The 21009-nt window shown below is 35.6% G+C and overlaps 1 protein-coding gene across 1 annotated transcript; it reads left to right on the forward strand.

Annotated features, from left to right (window-relative positions):
• Positions 1–2074: 2074 nt before the first annotated feature.
• Positions 2075–11518, forward strand: LOC115714024 (uncharacterized). The gene is made up of 8 exons (XM_030642536.2): positions 2075–2380; positions 2496–2612; positions 2778–3004; positions 3117–3328; positions 3449–3551; positions 3744–4114; positions 9637–10132; positions 10252–11518. The coding sequence occupies exons 1-8, from the start codon at positions 2224–2226 to the stop codon at positions 11398–11400; spliced, it is 2832 nt and encodes a 943-aa protein (XP_030498396.2). The 5' UTR covers positions 2075–2223; the 3' UTR covers positions 11401–11518.
• The last annotated feature ends 9491 nt before the right edge of the window (positions 11519–21009 follow it).

Here is a 21009-nt window from a genome sequence, read left to right on the forward strand (position 1 = left end):
TTTGATCATGAATGACAGCATATTGATGATTTCATTTCATATAAATATTTCTTTTACTGATCGGTTTTGTTTTCAAAAAATATAATATTTTTCTTACGAAAGTAAATATTATTTAGGGATATTGGCGGCTAAACCACCTAAACTTTACGGTTTGTAACACTTAACCACCAAAACTAAATTTTTGGCGGCTAAACTACCTAAACCTTGGTTCCGTTTTGCTCTGCACACCTCCGTCCAAAAATCAGCGTTAAGTGCCACAGTGGACTGTCCACGTGTACACACTTGTACACGTGGCAAATTTTTAGTGGTCCACCTAATATTAATTTTAAAAAATAATTATAAATATTAAAAAAAATTAAAAAAATAATAAAAATATTTTTTTTTTACTTTTTTTTTTTCTTTTTCCTTTTCTTTTCTTTTCTTTCTTTTCTTTTTTTTTTTCTTCTTCTTTCTTCCTCCTCTCGCAGATCAAACACCCACACCCACACCCACCCACTCCTTCTTCTTCTTCCTTTCTTCATTTCTTCCTCTTCTTGCAAAATTAACACAAGACACGATCACATCACCCTCTTTCCTTGCTTCTCTGTGTGTGAACCAGTGATTATTCAGATTTGGAGAGAAGGACTAATGGAGAGAGACCATCGAGATGGGAAAGGCGTTTGTTCTCGGTGGAGGACGACGCTTTATTGACGGCGTTCTTGGGCTTGAAGGATTCTGGGACTTGGGAACCATGGGGAAGTCGACGGGGTCTTCGCCTATGCCAATGACGGCCGACGGTGGTCTGTTCGTGGATCCGAGGATGGGGGTTTCAGGAAGTTTAGATCTCTTCTTTTTATTTATTTATTTATTTATTTTTGAGATATTAATTTGGGTTTTTTGTGGCAAATTGGGTTTGATACAGAGATTTTTTTTTAGTTTTATTTTTTGTTTTGTGTTATAACAGATGGACATATTGATTTTTATTTTTTAGTGTTAGATTTGGATTTGAGATATAGGTTATGGTGATGGGTGGTGACAATGGTGATGGAGGTAGTAGCTGTGGTGAAGATGGTGGGTGATTATAGCTTTATTTGATGTTATGTGTGGTTGTACAGATTGTGATGGAGTTGCTAGTGGGATTTGGGTGTTGACAAGGTGAATGGAGGTAATGGTGGTGTTGAAGGTGGAGGGAGGTGGTTCGATTGTTGTTGGTGACTCGCGTGATGATCAGAGTTTTGTTGATCTGGGGCTGGGCGGAGATGGAGGGTCGGGTTAGGGGGGTCAGAGAGGGCTGGGGGGGTTCTGTAGAAAAATGAAGAAGAAAAAAAAAATAAAAGAAAAAAAAGAAAAGAAAAGGAAAAAGAAAAGAAAAAGCAAAAAAAAAAATATTTTTCATTTTTTTTTTTATTTTTTAATATTTATAATTATTTTTTAAAATTAATATTAGGTGGACCACTAAAAATTTGCCACGTGTGCAAGTGTGTACACGTGGACAGTCCACCGTGGCACTTAACGCTGATTTTTGGACGGAGGTGTGCAGAGCAAAACGGAACCAGAGTTTAGGTAGTTTAGCCGCCAAAAATTCAGTTTTGGTGGTTAAGTGTTACAAACCGTAAAGTTTAGGTGATTTAGCCGCCAATATCCCTATTATTTATTTTTAATGTTATCTCTTCTTCTATACTTTTTTTTTCACAACTTATCTCTTCTTCTTCTACTTGAACATAAGGATCTTAAGTCATTAATGATATTGCTATATTGTTTCATTTGTTGGGTTTTCTTGTGCCTTTTCTCCCATGTTAATAGTTTTCTTGTGTATCAATATCTAAGAAAAGAGTCATGTGAAATAATAAAGTATTGAGAGCCTGCCCATTCCAATTTCTAAATCTAACTTGGTCCCACCACATTGACTAACTAACCCAGGAGAATCCCCACTTTTTTTTTTTTCTTTTGCTCTTCTTCTTTCATTATCATTGTTAACCAACCTAACGGTCATTTTGAAAGTTTGGTAGTTTTAAAAAAAAATGGAGAAACCCCAATAAAAGTCAACAGCAAGTATCTTATTCACTACGTACTCCAACTCTACCAGTACTACCTTCCATTCTTGTTCCGGTAATTCTTCTACCTTCTGTTCAAAGCTCCCACTTATTTTTCTTTTCTCTAAAATCTCTCTGTTTCACTTATAATGTGTCCAATAACTTTATCTTCTCCTCACATACTATTATCTTTGCTCTTCAACTTTCTGCCATGGGAAGATTCAAATTTCCCACCATTTTTAGTAGAAATATACTTCAGCTTCCCTATTCAAAACCCATTAAAGAAAATCTCGTCCACAACCCAGAAACCCAGAGAGATGGATTTCCTAATTCGATCATTGCCTTCTTTTGGAGGCTATTTTGCCGAAGTATGTCAGATTCTTTAGCTTTCTTTTTTGGTTACTCTTCATGAAGAATTGATATTTGGGCATCTGCCAGCTTTCATTGAGGGCGGATTGTTGTTGTGTTCATTGAATTTTGTAGATAAAATTGATGGCGGGTCAAGGACGGAGGAAGAAGAAAAAGTTTACTCTTGGTTGTATGCACTGGCTCAGTCTGAAAAGGATTTAGTTTTTGAGTATGTTCAATCCACTGAAAGGGGTGGGTGTTATTTATTTAGTTATTTTTAACATTTCTTAACATTATGGTTCTTATTTTTTTTAAGTGTTTGATGAAATGCTAGTATTACATGTGTGGTATTTGATTATACATTGTCAAGTTCAGTAAAGTCATCTCAACATAGAACATTCAATTACTTATTTACAGGATTGAGTTTCACTGAAGCTCAAAGGAGATTGAAAGAAACTGGCCCAAATGTTCCCATTGACTTTTCATTTCCAAGCTGGTGGCATCTTCTATGGGTTGCTTTCTTTCACCCTTTTAATATCATTTTGATTGTCTTGTCTGCACTCTCATACATAGCCAGTGATGGCCCAAATGGATGCATTATGCTGGTTTTGGTATTCATTAGTGTTACTCTCAGATTTTATCAGGTATATATTGTCTTGTGTTGTTGCTTGTTATCTTCATTCACGGATGAAACTATTTGTTTCTATTTCTATTAATAAGGCATGATTATAACAATATTGTTATTGCTCAATTCAGGAATATAGCAGCTCAAAAGCAGCCATGAAACTTTCAGAATTTGTAAGGTGTCCAATCAAAGTTCAAAGATGTGCTGGCCGTGTTGTCCAAACAGAATTAGTAGTACAAGTTGATCAAAGAGATGTTGTTCCTGGTGATATTGTCATATTTGAGCCTGGAAATCTTTTTCCTGGAGATGTAAGATTGTTATCTTCAAAATATCTCGTTGTAAGGTATTTGTTTCTGATAATTTCGCTGTTTAGTAGATCGGAATTCACGTCATTTCGTTGTTATCTCTCAAAAGAAAATATTAGAGTTAAAAGCCACTGACTCTTCTAATAATTCTTGTACAGTCAGGCCTCATTAACTGGGGAGTCTTATACAACTGAGAAGACAGCTGATATCAAGGAAGATATTACCACTCCTTTGTTGGATTTAAAGAACATTTGCTTCATGGTAGGTATAATTACTCTTTTACTCTTCTTTTACACCTAACAAACTGACATAGCATGTGGTGTTAAACAAAACATCCATTGTGGCCTCAAGTATTCTCGAATAAATTATTTAATTTTGTAATAGTGTAACTTAGTATTCACTCATTATTTCTTACCATTGAATAGAATCTCGAATTGTGATGACATATTTCAGGGAACAAATGTAATATCAGGTAGCGGCACAGGTCTGGTAGTTTCAACTGGATCCAAGACATACATGAGTACCATGTATTCAACCATGGGGAAGCAAAGACTACCTGATGACTTTGAGAAAGGGATATGCTGCATATCTTACGTTGTGGTTACTGTTATTCTTGGGGTAGTCATAATCATTATTGTAACTGCTGACCTTTCGTGTCACATCCTGAGTGGTAGTTTTCTATTTGGAATCTCAGTTGCAAGTGCCCTCACTCCTCAAATGCTTCCTCTCATTGTGAACACATGTCTAGCCAAAGGAGCTCTTGCTATGGCCAAAGATAGATGTATAGTCAAGAGCGCAACTGCCATACGAGACATGGGATCTATGTAAGTGCTTCACGTGTAGTTATATAAGACCCTTTTCTCTCGTTCACACACACGAATGCAAAGTACAATGGAATTCCATTTCATCAAGTTCAAATCAGACTTAGGTTGATGGGTTTCTTTAAGCTGATCAAGTACACAAAAAACACTAGCCTTATTTCTGTCATTTTCTTTTAATTATTTTCCTCTTCCTTCACTGGAACGTACATGAAAAAGCTTTGAGTTTAGGGGTATATTTTTTTAGTGCTGGGCTATGCTCTCCTGATAAGTAAAATAAAATCAAAATAGCAGAATGCATTCACCAAATGTTTTAGGAAAAAGATTAAAGACTCATTGACCACCCTATTCTCGAGGGCTTGTCATGAGCATAAAGTGGAAGTTTTGTAGTTAGTACATATTAATTTCATTCCAGACACTACTATTCTTCAAGTAGAAAAGAAAATTCACATTGTGTTTTATTTCTTGTAAAACTTGATCATGTGCTCCCTCTGTTGCAGGGTGATGGTTTGAGAATAAATTTGTATTGGTTTTATTTAGAATAGGTGGATATGTAGTTAATAGTTTGATGATGTTGATAAGTTGGATGATTGGTGAGACAAGGAAGAGTTATGTAGTGTTTTAATTTTTATGTGTGTAGTAAGAGAGGAGACAAGGTAGTAGGCTAGTAGTAAAAGACTTACTTTGGCTACTCAAGCTTAGTTACAATTTGGAAGTTTGATGGGGTATTTATAGTTCTTTGCACACTTTATGGCTAGAATTATTTCTTCTAGATCTTTCTAGTTCAAGGATTTTATCCATACATTTCTACATATTTCTTAAGCATGCATAACTAGAAACTTCTAGGCTAAAGTTTTCTAGAAATGCCTATGTTCTATTGGATTTCTACATGTCTAGAAAATTCTAAATTATTCTACAATTATCTAAAAGTTTAGAGTATGTTTTTCTACAAATGTGTAGAAAATTCTAGACTTAATTTAGTATTGTAGAAATGTGTATCAATTTCTAATACTCCTCCTTGGTACACATTTCTGTAACTCCAATCATGTTTCGTAGTAGCTCGAACTTGCCTCTTGGTAGTGCCTTTGTGAATATGTACGCTGCTCTTCGGTCTTGCGATTGCTTGAGCTCGATTTCTTTGTTTGCTTCTGCTTCCCTGATGAAATGGTACTTGATGCTTATATGTTTAGTTCTCTTGAAATCTTTGGATTTTTCGCCATTCTTTATGGTTGATTTGCTATCACAATATATCTTTGTAGCCTCCTTCTGTGATTCTCCCATGTCTTTTAGTATTCTTTTAAGCCATATAGCTTGGCTTGTAGTCATTGCTGCTGCAATATACTCTGCTTTTGCTGATGATTGCGCAACAGTTGCTTGCTTTTTTGATGCCCATGAAAATATTCCTGATCCAAGTGTGAAGGCATATCCTGACGTGCTCTTCATGTCGTCCATGGATCCTGCCCAGTCACTATCTGTGTAGCCAACAAGTTTTGAGTCACTTGTAACTCTGTACCATATTCCATAGAATTTTGTTCCTTGCAAGTATCTGAGGATTCGCTTGGTTGCTCATGATGAACTTGACTTGGATCATGCATGAATCTTGATAGGAGACTAGCGTTGCGTACATTATATGCAGTCTTGTAGAGATAGATATAAAAGAATTTGCCAATTAGACTTCGAAATTTTGATTCATCGGCTTTCGGTGAGCCATCTTCCTTCTTGAGAGCTTTGTTATTGTCTAATGGAGTTGATCGAGTCTTGCATCCACTCCATTTTGAAGATTCTTCATTAGTGTCTGTATGTATACTTCTTTTGTGAGATGAAGATCCCATCTTCTTTTGAGTTATTTCGATCCGAAAGTAGTGCATTAATCCCAGGTCGGACATCTCAAAATTTTTCATCATGTATTCTTTAAACATCTTTATCATCTTCTCATTATTGCATTTGTAGATGAGATCATCAACGTATAAAGAGACAATTAGTGTATCATCCTTACCTTGAGTTTTAATGTAAAGAGTTGGCTCACTCTTGCTCCTACCTAATCCTTGTTCGGTAAAATAGCTGTCAATTATGCTATACCAGGCTTACAGAGCTTGCTTTAGGCCATATAAAGCCTTTTTCAATTTGAGGACTTTATCTTCTTGTCCTTGTGCCACGAACCCTTGAGGTTGCTCCACATAAATTTCTTCTTCAAGATAACCATTTAGGAATGCTGACTTCACATCAAGTTGAAAAATCTTCCATTTCTTCTGTGCAGCTAGAGCTATTAAAGCTCTAATAGTGTTGAGGGGTCGAACTGGAGCAAATAGTTCGTTGTAGTCGACTCTGTATTGTTGTGAGTATTCTTTCGTAACTAATCTTGCTTTATGTGCTCTTGGATAGAGCCATCTGCGTTGAGCTTTGTCTTGTAGACCCACTTGACTCCTATAGTATCTTTGTCTTGTGGACGATCTACAAGCTCCCAAGTCTCATTCTTCATAATCATCTTTATCTCTTCATTCATAGCTTTTCTCCATACTTCTTGTTTTATGAAAGCTTTCAAAGCTTTACGGCTCCATAAGTACTAAGTTGCATGTCTCGTAGATTTCGATAGTGGTCTTGTTCGCCTTGCGGGTAGTGCGGCGGAGATTCTATGACTTGTGCGAGGTTCTTGTGTTCTTGGTTGAGTAAGAACTTCATTTTGATCGTTTCTTGTCTTGGCGGTAGAGGAATATTATTTGTCTTTCTTTCCTTCTTGTGTCTCCCAGGTTGTATGCGGCATCTTCGTCAAATTTTACGTCTCGTGATTATTAGCTTATTTGTTTCTAAGCTATAGACTCGATAACCTTTTGATTGAGTACTATAGCCTAAGAAGATTCCTTTCTGCCTTCTCATCAAGCTTGCCTCTTTTCTCTTTTGGAATGTGAAGTGGCATATGCGGCGAAGACTTTGAGATGCTTTGCGATGGCTTACGTCAGCTCAAGCTTCGATCGACGTCTTATTACGCACGGCTTTGGTTGGACATCGGTTGAGTAAGTAGGTAGGTGCTTCTTGCCCTCTGCCCAAAATCGTTTTGGGAGACCTTTCTCAACGGCATGGCTCTTGCTTTGCCTCATGCTGATCTGTTTTTCCTTTCGGATACACCATTACATTGGTGCGTATCCAACGGTGAGTTGGTGCTCCATCCCTTCATCTTCACGAACTTGTTGAATTCATTAGAAGTGTATTCTTTGCCTCTATCACTTCTAATTGTCTTGATGTAGTGACCGCTTTGTCTTTCGACACGGGATTTGAACTTTTTGAAAATATCGAAGACTTGCGACTTTTGTTGCATAAAATAAACCCATGTCATTATAGTAAAGTCATCAATGAAGAGAATGAAGTACCTGTTTTGGTCATTTAATGGAGTGCGCATTGCCATGAGACGTCGGTATGGACTAGCTCAAGTGGCTTTTTGGCTCTCAAGCTTTGCCGGATGGAAAAGGTTGTCGATGTTGTTTCCAGAGCATGCATCCTTCACAGTGTGTTGATCTCCTTAATTGCTTTGGGAGGTCTCGCATCATATTCTTGCAGCAGGGATCTTAAGCCCATGGAAGTTAAGTGACCAAACCTTCTATGCCATAGCCATGACTCATCTGTTTGCGCTTGCATTGCCACATTGCTTGCATATATCTCCATTGTATGGGAAAGCATCTATTTTCTTTCATTTTTACCTTTGCAATTTGAAAGGATTTATCTTGCTTATCATATATTGTGCAAGAATCTCCTTCAAAATGCAAAGAGTACCCTTTTCAATCATTTGACCTACGCTAAGTAGGTTTTGATCAATGTTGGGTACTAAGAGTACATCATTGATGTATCTGCTTGCCTTTTTTAGTGTCGATGGAAATGGTGCCTTTACTTGCATTGCTTCCATGAAGTCACCATTACAGATTTTGACTTTAGTCTTGGATCTATCAAGACTACAAAAGATGCTTTCATTTTTCGTCATGTAGTTCTGCAACCCTTTGTCGAGATACCAAGTATCTTTTCCTTCTTATTGCGGCTTGGCGGACATAGAAGAGATTATTTTCATCATTTTTCTCTTCGGAAAATTAGCTTGATGGGATTTCTTTAAACGACAAGTTTTTTCGGTGTGGCCAAATTTTTTACAATTTTGGCCTTTGTAGTTTTCCTTTGAACCAACGAGTCTTTCTCCAAGTGACTTTTTCTTTTACAAATGCCACATGGAGGATACTTGTCGTTATTTTCTTTTTGTTTTTCTTGTGTCTTTTTCCCATCGGCTTTTGGTTTTTGAGGCCAGCGAATTGATTTTGGGCGAAAGGCATTTTCTACTTCACTTTCCTTATGCCTTTCTCGTCTACTTTCATATGCTTCAAGAGAGCCCATTAGTTCAGTTGGTGATAGAGTTTCTAAATCTTTAGTTTCCTCTATCACAGAAACTATTGAATCATATTTTTTACGTACCAAGAAATTAGTATCTTTTATGCTATATTCTTGTCGAAATTATTTCTCCATAGGCTCCCATTTGATTTACTATTTCTTTAATTCTAGAATAGTAATCTTTTGCAGTCTCATTATCTTTCATTCTAAGATTCTCAAAATCTCTTCTAAGCTTTTGTAGTCTAGCTTGTGCGTACCTTGGTACATTCCTTGGAACTCCTCTGCCGAGCGTGTCCCATGCTTCTTTTGCAGATTCTTTGCTGTCATAATTCGTGGAAAAAGATTGTCCGCCATAGCTTGTTGCAAGCAATATAATGCATGAGAATCCTTTTGTTGATTATCCTCGAGTGCCTTCTTTTGGTCTTCCGAAAGAGATGTAATATCTTCCGGAATAGTGATTCCTTCTTCAACAATTTTCCATAGATTTTGTGATCGAAAATAGGTCCTCATTTTGATGGACCAAAAATCATAGTTTTCTCCATGGAAAATTGGAAGAGGTAGTGAAGAGCGATTGTACTCTGAACTCATGTTTGATGAGTGAAAAAGATTACGCCCAATGATATATGATCGAACGGAGCTCTGATACCACTGATGGTTTGAGAATAAATTTGTATTGGTTTTATTTAGAATAGGTGGATATGTAGTTAATAGTTTGATGATGTTGATAAGTTGGATGATTGGTGAGACAAGGAAGAGTTATGTAGTGTTTTAATTTTTATGTGTGTAGTAAGAGAGGAGACAAGGTAGTAGGCTAGTAGTAAAAGACTTACTTTGGCTACTCAAGCTTAGTTACAATTTGGAAGTTTGATGGGGTATTTATAGTTGCTCACCCCTTACACTTTATGGCTAGAATTATTTCTTCTAGATCTTTCTAGTTCAAGGATTTTATCCATACATTTCTACATATTTCTTAAGCATGCATAACTAGAAACTTCTAGGCTAAAGTTTTCTAGAAATGCCTATGTTCTATTGGATTTCTACATGTCTAGAAAATTCTAAATTATTCTACAATTATCTAAAAGTTTAGAGTATGTTTTTCTACAAATGTGTAGAAAATTCTAGACTTAATTTAGTATTGTAGAAATGTGTATCAATTTCTAATACAGGGATATCATATGCATTGACAAGACAGGGACACTAACCATGAACATAGCAATTATGGTTAATCATATTGACTGCTGGGGTATGCCCAGAGAAAAGGTTTTATGTTATGCCTTTCTAAACTCATATTTTAAAACGGATCAGAAATATCCCCTGGATGACGCCATTTTGGCATATGTATTCACAAATGGATACAGGTTTCAGCCCTCCAAGTGGAGAAAGATAGATGAGATTCCTTTTGATTTCATAAGAAGACGAGTATCTATTATCCTAGAAATGGAGGTCTCAGAAAACATAAACCAGCATTTCCATGAAAAGTTCATGGTAACAAAAGGAGCACTGGAAGAAGTATTGAGAGTTTGTTCTTTTGTGGAGCATGTTGATAGGGGTGAAATCACTATTTTCACTCCAGAAGACTATCAAAGAATTTTAGGTATGAGTGAAGAAATAAGCAATGAAGGTTTAAGAGTTATTGGGGTAGCTACAAAGAGACTGAAAACGGTGTGCCTGAATATCTTATCTTTTGACCCTACATCATTTAGTTTTTCTCATTTCTTATGCAATGAATAAAGGTCGGTTTCCTAATGCCAATAGCTAACAATGCAATATTTATCATGCAGAAGTCAACAACTGAGAGCAGCAACAATTTTGACACCTTAGAATCTGATATGGTATTCCTGGGCCTTATAACATTTTTTGACCCTTCTAAAGACTCGGCAAAGCAGGCCCTATGGCGGTTAGCTGAGAAGGGAGTAAAAGCAAAGGTACTGACCGGTGATTCACTCTCTTTGGCTAGAAAGGTTTGCAAGGAAGTTGGCATCGAAACCACGCATGTGGTTACTGGACCTGAACTTGAGCAGCTCCAGCAGGAAACCTTTCATGAGACTGTCAAAAAAGCCACAGTTCTTGCTAGGCTTACTCCAACACAAAAACTTCGAGTTGTTCAGTCATTGCAGACAGTTGGTGGCCATATCGTTGGATTTCTAGGAGATGGAATAAATGATTCACTAGCTTTGGATGCTGCCAATGTAGGTATATCAGTTGATTCTGGAGCATCTGTAGCCAAGGACTTTTCTGACATTATATTGCTTGAGAAAGATCTCAATGTCCTCGTTGCTGGAGTTGAGCATGGGCGACTTACTTTCGGGAACACCATGAAGTACATTAAGATGTCTGTCACTGCCAATATAGGAAATGTCATCTCACTCCTGATAGCAAATTTGGTCCTCAAGAATGAGCCATTGACTCCTAGGCAGCTCCTAACACAAAACTTCTTGTATAGTGTTGGCCAAATTGCAATCCCATGGGACAAAATGGAAGATGATTATGTCAAAATCCCACAAAAATGGTCTGAAAAAGGTTTACCTATGTTCATCTTATGGAATGCACCTGTGTGTACTCTTTGTGATGTAGCCACCCTTCTTTTCATTTGGTTTTACTACAAGGCCCGTACCCTAGAAGACCTTAAATTCTTCCACACAGCTTGGTTCGTTGAAGGGCTCCTGATGCAAACTCTAATCATCCACTTGTTCCGAACAGAGAAGGTCCCATTCATTCAGGAGTTCGCCTCATGGCCAATAATTTGCTCCACAGTGGTGATTTCTGCCATTGGAATCTCAATCCCATTTACTCCAATTGGTGCAATTATGGGGTTTGTTTCCTTGCCCTTGTCATACTTCAGATTTTTGGTGGTACTTTTTGTGGGATACTTCTTTGTTGGTCAGGTGGTCAAGAAGATTTATATTTTGGTCTATAAAAGATGGCTTTAGATTTAGAGTGATCTTAATGAAGGATGCTATTCCCAATAATATTTTTTTGAAAGCAATGAACAAATTCATTAGAAATATAATAATATGAGTATTATACATCTCCAATTTATCAAATAAATACTATATATGCATGATCATCAAGATAATACTATACACCATACAAAAAATATAGATATTCATCCAGCAAATCAAGTTTTTCGTTCATCCGAAAAGCATGTACAACTAATCTACGAACAACACAGATTAGGAACGCTCTTAGAAATCTCAATAACAAACTTGTAAAAACTTCTAATAATAATCTTAAAATCATTATAGTAGAAAATTCTAATAGTACACGCAATCACAGTTGTAAAATCCTGGTAACAGATTTTAACCCAATGTCATCATTAGAGTCACCCAATTTAACTTGTTATTCTTTCTTTGAAAGCTTGAAGGAACAATAGTGTTTTAGCTACACATAAATAAATTATAGCATGAATAAACAAAATAAACAAAATAAACAAAATAAATTAAACAAAAACAAAAATTATTGTAGCAAATTTATAGTTTATTTTCACTACAAATAAACAAAATAAGCATGAATAGATAAAAATAATAAAAAATAAAAACAATAGTCACTATAAGAGCATCTCCAATGGAGATACAAATAAGTGATGCAAATGCCAAAATATAGTTCACTTTGTTAAAAGTCTACTCCATCAAATTGTAATGCAAATATGTCACATAACAAAAAGTGATCCAAATTTAGATCACAATATGACATAAAGTAAAATTTGCATCACAATAAAAACTTTGCTTTTATATTTATCTTTATGCCATTTTTAATATTTTATTATTAAATTTTAGTTAACATGCTCTTTTATATTAAATGACTTGCATTATTATTATAATTATTATTAAATTTTATATTTTCGGCCATGGTTTCGACTCAAGCGAATGAAGAGTTATCAAAGCCTGTTTCGGAGGAGGAGGTAAGGAAGGCAATTTTCCAAATGCATCCAGACAAAAGTCCAGGCCCTGATGGAATGACCCCTGCCTTCTATCAAAAATGTTGGCAAATAGTCAAGAGGGATGTTACTCGAACGGTGCAACACTTTTTTGAGCATGGTGTCCTTGAAGATGGATGTGGGGAAGCTAATATTGTCTTAATTCCGAAAAAGAAAAACCCGCAACATATGAAAGACCTTCGTCCGATAGCTCTGTGCAATGTTCTATACAAAGTGATCACCAAAGTCATGACCAACCGGATGAAGCCGTTTATGAGTGAGATAATAGCTGATTCTCAAAGCGCCTTTGTGCCGGGTCGTTTAATATCGGATAACGTGTTGGTGTCTTTTGAAGTTCTCCACTACCTGAAGAGAAAGAGGAAAGGGAAGACGGGTTTCATGGCACTTAAACTCGACATGAGTAAGGCGTATGATAGGATTGAATGGCCTTTCCTCGAAGCAATGTTGAGAAAGATGGGCTTTGTGGAAAATTGGATACGTCTCATCATGACTTGTGTTTCGACAGCCAGGTATAAAGTAATCCATGATGCTTATGAGGTTGGCCCGATATGCCCTTCTAGAGGTATAAGGCAAGGGGATCCCCTGTCTCCTTACTTGTTCATTATCTGTGCAGAAGGTTTATCTTCCCTTCTTTATAAATATGAAAGAAATGGGTGGATACATGGTTGTAAAGTTGCTAATGGGGCACCAAGAATATCTCATATGCTCTTTGCAGACGACAGCTATCTTTATTGTAAAGCAACTCTTCAGGAAGCTCAACGTATCCAAGAATTGCTTCACAAGTTCGAGAGTGCTTCAGGTCAGCAAGTCAACTTTGCAAAATCCTCTATTTTCTTCAGTCTCAACACGGATCATCCTACCCAAATGCAGATTTGCAACTATCTCCATATGGCCGTGGCTGATGAAGGCAGTTTTTATCTGGGATTACCTAGTACAATGAGTAGAAACAAGACTTCAGTGCTGGGGTTCTTACGAGATAAGGTGAAAAAAAGATTGCAGAGTTGGGAAGGAAAATTTTTGTCTAAAGGAGGAAAAGAAGTTCTTATAAAATCAGTCGTTCAAGCGCTCCCTAGTTACGCTATGAATGTCTTTTTACTTCCTCTTGAGATTAGCAATGATATTGAAAGAGCAATGTGTAAGTTTTGGTGGAAATCTTCACAAGATGAAAACAAGGGCATTCACTGGATGGCTTGGGATAAACTTTGTTTACATAAAAGAGGAGGAGGCATGGGTTTTCGTAATCTGCGAGACTTTAATTTATCTCTTCTTGGCAAACAAGGGTGGCGTATGCTTACTCGTCCTCAGTCTTTAGCCTCTCGTTTGTTCAAAGCAAGGTACTTCCCTAATGGTAATTTCCTTAATGCTCAATTGGGTTCAAACCCGAGTTTTGTATGGAGAAGTATTTTGGAATCTCAGTCGCTTTTGAAACATGGAATTCGATGGTGTGTGGGAGATGGTACCCGAATTCAGATCACTGGTGAGCCTTGGCTTCCACATGAAGAAAATCCTAAGGTTATTTCTTCCCACCCGTCCTTGATTACTGCTACTGTCAATTCCCTTATGAAACCAGGGGAGCTAACTTGGGATGATGAAATTTTAAATGACCTTTTTGAGGAAAGAGACCGTACTTTGATCAAAGCCATTCCACTAAACATTACTCAAACATTTGATCATTTAGTTTGGTCCAAAGAGAACTCGGGCACTTTCTCTGTTAAGAGTGCCTATGCTCTCTTACAAAAGTTGAAAGGTAACTGGTTTGATGATGCTGGAGATGTTTTTTGGCGTAAGCTGTGGCAGCTGAAGCTTCCTTCGAAGATGCAAAATCTGGTTTGGCGAGCTTGCAATAACTGCTTGCCAACGGTGGTGCAATTGCGAACTAAGCGTGTTGATGTAAGTCCCTTATGCCCGATCTGCCATATTGAACAAGAAACTATTCTCCACGCTTTAGTTACTTGTCGAGAGGTCAGCAAATGTTGGGACCGTGTTGGAATTGGTACATCTGTCGCTCCTGGTGCTGGTTTTTTTGACTGGTGCAGTGCGGTTTTCTGCAACAAGCCGGCTGCTGTAATTTGCAGAGTTGTGGCCGTGTGTTGGGCTGTGTGGGGAGCCAGGAACAACCTGGTGTGGAACAAGAAACCTTTCATTTTTGAAGACGTTGTTGCGTATGCGTTTCGCTATCTTGACCAATGGAAAGCTGCTCAAATATCTTCGGATTCATCGTGGCCGATACTAACGGCTGCTGATGTGTGTGAGCAGTGGACACCTCCGAATGGTACTAGTGTCAAAATAAACGTAGATGCGGCAATGTTTAATGATGGAAGGAGTTTCGGTTTGGGTATGGTGGCTAGAAACTCCGATGGTTTGTTGATTGCGGGAAAGATGAAATACACAGCGGTTCAAGTTGAGGTGGCTGTTGCCGAAGCTATAGGCATTCGGGAGGTATTGAGTTGGTTGAAGGAGAATCGATGGCCTCAAGTCTACATTGAAACCGATTCTCTGTGTGTTGTGCAAGCTATTCATAGTTCCACTGATATGATTTCCTTGTTTGGTAGCGTCATTCAAGATTGTAAAACTATGCTTGCTTCTCTTAATAATGTTGTTATTTCTTTCGTTAAGCGATCAGTTAATGTAGTGGCTCATAGTTTTGCTAGAGCTGCTAGATTATATCCTGATTGTACTTGCAGTTTGGAGACTGTTCCAACTGAGTTGCTGCCTTGTTTGGTAGCGGATGTAAGGGTTTAATTTCAATAATAAGATGAAATTTCCATTCAAAAAAAAAAAAAATAACTTAAAATTCTTTAACAATAAAAAAAAAATTGAAAACAATAACTGCCTTATGTAACAATATAAAATTAAGTAATTTAAAATAAATATCATATAATATTATTATATAAATAAAGATTAAATAATATTTTTATTGAAAGAAAAAAACTTCTTTATTAAATTTTATCCAAAAGTAAGGATGAAATGTTTACCTACTAAAATACAATCAACAACATGAATAGAGGTTTTTGTTAAAGCACGTGTAACTTTATTCGCGGATCGTTTTACAAAAAAAAAAATTAAATAATTAAAAAAAAGTCCTGACAATAAAGTCTTATAATCACTAATCACTAAAATACTACTTTTAAAGACTATAGCTAATTGAAATAAATTCAGAGTAATACTAAAGGGTAAATGGCGGTAAAGCTCTCCAAAACTTTTATTTTTGTTTCACTTAACTCCCAAAACCCAAATTTGGGCAGTAAAACTCCCAATACTCGAATTCTGTTAGCAATTTAACATTTCCGTCTATTTTAGGTGTTAAGTGCCATGTTGGACTGGACACAATGTACACGTGGCACAATTTTATTGGTCCATGTAAAAAATTATTTTAAAAAAATAAAAAATTAATTATAAATTAATTTGAAATTAAAAAAAAAATATAAAAAAAAATAATTTTTTTTTTCCTTTTTTTCCTTTCTTTTTCTTTTTCTTTGTCCACAATAAAGGTTCGTATGGCTTCTGCCATGAGAACCCTAAACCCTGAATCCTTCCCAGCCACCACCCACCACCATTCCCTTCCTTCCCAGCCATCGCCATTGCCACCATCTTCCTTCCTTCCTTCCCATCCATCGCCATCGCCACCATCCCCAAACTAGAAATGTCCAGGGTGAGAAGGAGAGAAGAAGGAGGTGCGATTCCTTCGCCCAACCTGATTCCCCGACCACAGCCAACCCAAACCACCTTCGCCTAGCCCAATTCCTCTCTCTCTCTCTCTCTCTCTCTCTCTCTCTCTCTCTCTCTCTCTCTCTCTCTCTCGTTTTTCTTTCTTTCTCTCTCTACGTTTGGTTCGGCCCGAGAAGAAGGAGAGAAGAAGGAGGTGTGATTGGAGGTGTGAACAGAGGTGGGCCTGGGGTCTATTTGGAGGGATTTTTTGGTGCGATTGGTGGTCCGATTGGAGGGAGAGAGAGGTGTGTTAGGTTTAGGTTAGGGTTTTTTTTAGCAGAGAATAAGATAGAAGAAGATGAGGAAGAAGAAGTAGGAGGAGGAGGAGGGCGTAAGGGAATGGGATATGGAATTAGGGTTTTTTTTTTTTTAATTTTTATTTTTTTAAAATTGTTTTTTTAATTTTAAAATTTGTAAATTTTAAAGAAAAAGAATTTTTTTATTTTTATTTTTTTTAAAATAATTAATTTTTTTATTTTTTTTTAAAATAATTTTTTACGTGGACGAATAAAATTGTGCCACGTGTACACTGTGTCCAGTCCAGCATGGCACTTAACATCTAAAATGGACAAAAATTTTAAATTGCTATCAGAATGCGTGTATTGGAGCTTTTACAGTCCAAATTTGAATTTTGGGATTAAGTGAAACCAAAATGAAAGTTTTAGGAATTTTGCCGCCATTTAGCCAATACTAAATGTTGCATATATAGAAATATAAATTAAATTATATATTATATTTCAAATAGAGAGATTGATAAATTGAAATAGAAAAATAAATAAAAGAACTGTAACAAACCATGTTCTGAATATCAATTTTTAGTGGAGCCCATAATTGTTATTATTTAAAAAATAAAATATTAATATATAATATAATTAAAATAACTATTACTAACTTTTTTTGCGACTAGACATGTCCAAACAAAATTTTTCGGTTATGAATGATTCATTCATTATATAAAACTGAATGGAGGGTACCTTGTGTCAGGCAATATCACTATTTTCAGTTGTCATTCTTGAGGGAAAATTTGGAAAAATATCCATAAAATACTTTAAAATTTTATGCATAAATTAATACATTTCAAAATTTAAAAAATACGACCACTTTATAATAAACCCAAAAATACTTCTCTCATTTTCAAACCTCAACTCTCTTTCTTCCTCTATCTCTCTCGGTTTTGCCTCAACATCTCACCCTCACCAAAACTGAACCTACCCCTCACCGCCTACACAGATCGCCTACACAGACGACCACCGTGAGACCCGACTACCTCCGAGATGTTGAAGGGTCGAAAATGGTTAGATCTGAGTTTTGGGCAAAAAACTGATTTTTTTTTGTCAAGCCCGATGGTGGTCCGATAGTGGTCTGATGCCTTCCTGTTGTTAAAATGAGTTAAGGTTGAAGACGAAGGTCCGATGGTGGTCCGATGGTCACTTAATGCTACTTTTTTTTAGTGCAAAACATAAAAAAAAAATAAAAAAATGGTAGTCCGATGGGATCTGATGGTGGTCCGATGGTGGTTTCTGATGCTACTTTTTTTTTTTTATATATAAAAAAATATAAAAAAAAATTGGTAGCAGATCTGGTCCGATGGGGTCCGATGGTGGTCCAATGGTCACCTGATGCTATTTTTTTATGTATAAAAACATAAAAAAAAAAAAAAATTGGTAGCAGATATAGTACGATGAGTCCGATTGTGTCCGATGTGGGGTCCGATGGGGGGTCCAATTGTGTAAATGGGGGTGATGTAAATGGGAGGTATTTTAGGGATATCATAAAAGTTTTCATATCCTACAAATATGAGTTATTATTTGTTTAGGAAATTTTTTTTAACCAAATGTAAGCATAAAAAATCAAATTCTCCTTCTTGAGGCCCATCCCTTGCATCCGAGCATTACATGCGACCAAACTATAGAACCGTAATTGTTTCCAGGAAACTCAACTCAACTAGTGTACAAGCCCGTCCTAAGGTGATGAAAGGCCTAGGGCAAAATTTGAAATGAGACCTTTTTTTATATAAAAATTTAAAATAAATTTTAATTAAATTTTGACACAATATCAATTTTAATTTTTTTATTTAACGTATGCTAACTCAATCAAGTAATATTTAATTATTAAGAGCATATTTATTAAAGTGTTATATATTTTAACACATTTGAAAGAAAAAAAAAATAATATGTTTAAATTATATATATTTAAAAAATTAAATAATAAATATACATTTTATTTATTATTAATAGTATGTTAAAATATTTTAAAAATTATAAATTACTTCAATATATTTTTTATACGCTATTTATTTATGAAATGCTATGTAAGGTTTGCATTTAACAAATAACTAAAGTCTAAAAAATGACTAAAGTATCGAACCCACAGCCCCAATGCCAACAAAAGCCCCGATTACCAATTATGCCATACGTTTTTCATGTAACTTGTTGAGTTAAATATTGATATATTATATGTTTTTTTTATTTTTATATGCATATATATCAATTTTAATTTTTTTGGGGCCTCTAAAATTGTGAGGCCTGGGGCCGAGGCCCCGACTGTCCTACCCTCTGGCCGGCCCTGCTAGTGTAGTTAGTATATATAAAAACAGAAATTATGGTAGGGTAAACATAAGTAATCCTCAAAGAATAAATATAAAAGTAAAGACCATATTTAAGGTAATAAATGTCAACTATTAAATAAGGAGCATGAAAATTCAAAAACAATTTGGTCATTGGCAGCCAAGAATAAAATACAACTTCCAAGTTATGAAATGAATAGTTGGTATGTCAAAGATGGTTTTTTCAGGAAAATTCAAGAGCCAGCGATTGTTTACTGAAACCTTAGATTGGGGCAGCAAGACAATACAAACAAAATTTCAGTTTACCAAATATAAATCTTAAAAACTACATATAGTAAATGTAAATACTTTAACAATCATGAACTGCTCTTAAAATATATAAAACTTGTTTGATGTATGCTGCATTGTGAAATTTCTTCAAGTAGCTCATAACTTCCACAACTTAACAAAACCGTAAGTACTACAAAATATAAAACAAAACAATATACATATAACAACGAATAAAATAAGAAACGATCCTATAAACTTTACTACAAAAATAGAGAAATATAAATTTCTCTTTCCTTAGATATATATATTTTTTTTGCAATGAAAAAATTTATTAAAAATATAATAACGTCAATACAAGTTGCTAGTTATGAATACTATATATTTCATGTTCATCAAATAAATACTATTTATGCCATTGTTGGGATTAAACTCACTTAACCTCTCAAGTCAGTATGTCTATCTGTTTGCCTATCAGATGAATATGAAGAAAGCTGCTGCAATTTATAACAGTTGGCTTTAATACCAACTTAAAGGAGACCCACCAGCAACTATATATAGGGGTTATTTGAGGAGGTCTGGGAGAGAGTTCTGATCTCTAATCTCCAATGCTCATACTTTAGATTCAATTTAGAGAGAGAGAGTCCAAGATCGTAGTGAGAGTGTGTGGAGGGATGTAAAAAGGGAGTATCACTCTTGAAGTGATTTCCCTTAATGTGAGGCATTTCTTTGTAATTACTTACTGTGTTGAGTTGTAATCTTGGGCTCAATCTATTGTGTACTACTAACTATTCCTATTCAATAAAGATCCATCATTCATCTATTATTGAGTTAAGTTTTCTTTGTCTTATTTCAGTTAAGTTCAAGTTTTGGTTTTGTAATTGGTTTAGTTTTGAATTGTGTTTCTTGAACATTGTTACTGCTGTAACAAATTGTTTTGAGGGTGAGGATTCAACACAAATGATAATCAAAATAATAAGAATATTTATATCTAGCCAAATAAGCTATCTATTCATCCGAAGATCATGTACAACTAATCCATAAGCAACACAGATTAGGGACACTCCTAAAAATTTGGATAACAAAATTTTAAAAACTTCTAATAATTATTTTAAAATCGTTTGAGTAGGAAACTCTGACAGTAAAATTAATCATAGTTGTAAAATCTTGGTAACAGACTACAATCCATTGTCATCATCAGTGCCACGCAATTTATTTTAAAAACTCTGTGGTATAGTTCCTCCAAATAAAAAAGTCTGTAAAAGTTATTCCTGAAAAATTAGGTATCTTCCGAATGTTATTCTTACATAGCTAACTTGTCCATCCCAGAGATTCTTGTGGAATGATATTTGAGTCTGAAAGGGAGTTCCTAGATGACTATCATGCCCACTCCGGGCTCAATCTTCAGGATTGTCATAATTTGTCATTCACATTAAGAGAGTAGTCATTAGCATTAACAATTGGGTAATTAAATCAACATGATTCTTTTTCCTAATTTGCCATCTTTGATTAAATCTTTCTATTGCTGAATTTTATTTTCTTGTTAATCTTTATTTTTATCGCAATTACAAATATATATAAATATATACAGTGAGTTAATGATAAAATAAAGCATTTTTTTTTATTAGCACCTGTTTTTTATCAATTGAATGACCTAATCAAAGTCAAAATACTCAAACTAGAGAGATTTTATTCAATTTATCAAGATAAAATACTCAAACTAAAGGAAGAATTAGAAGCACTTGATATTAACTCTAATAGAGCAAATATGACAACTCTGAAGACAAGTTCCTCTGGGTAACCTACTGTTAGCGTCGAGAAATATGAGAGATTGAAGCGAAGGGTGGAAGAATAGGAAGTACTTAATTCTTATCAGCAACAAATGATGCATACTCAGAATCAATACATGAATACGTTTCAGGAGCAGTTTAAGTATTTGTTCAGCGTCATTCCTAGCTTCAACATGCCCGAGATGGCTTCGAATCTACCGATACGTCCTCCTAGCACTTGTACTTCATCACAGGTTGCCCCTTCCCACTCATTATGACGATGATGATGATG

This window comes from Cannabis sativa, chromosome 4 (genome assembly GCF_029168945.1).
Source record: "Cannabis sativa cultivar Pink pepper isolate KNU-18-1 chromosome 4, ASM2916894v1, whole genome shotgun sequence".
Taxonomy (NCBI): domain Eukaryota; kingdom Viridiplantae; phylum Streptophyta; class Magnoliopsida; order Rosales; family Cannabaceae; genus Cannabis; species Cannabis sativa.

Coding starts and splice junctions, on each gene's coding strand:
- LOC115714024 (XM_030642536.2), top strand. CDS start 2,224: ATGGGAAGATTCAAATTTCCCACCATTTTTAGTAGAAATATACTTCAG. Junction 3,552..3,743: donor TAAAGAACATTTGCTTCATG/GTAGGTATAATT, acceptor GACATATTTCAG/GGAACAAATGTAATATCAGG. Junction 10,133..10,251: donor CTACAAAGAGACTGAAAACG/GTGTGCCTGAAT, acceptor TTTATCATGCAG/AAGTCAACAACTGAGAGCAG.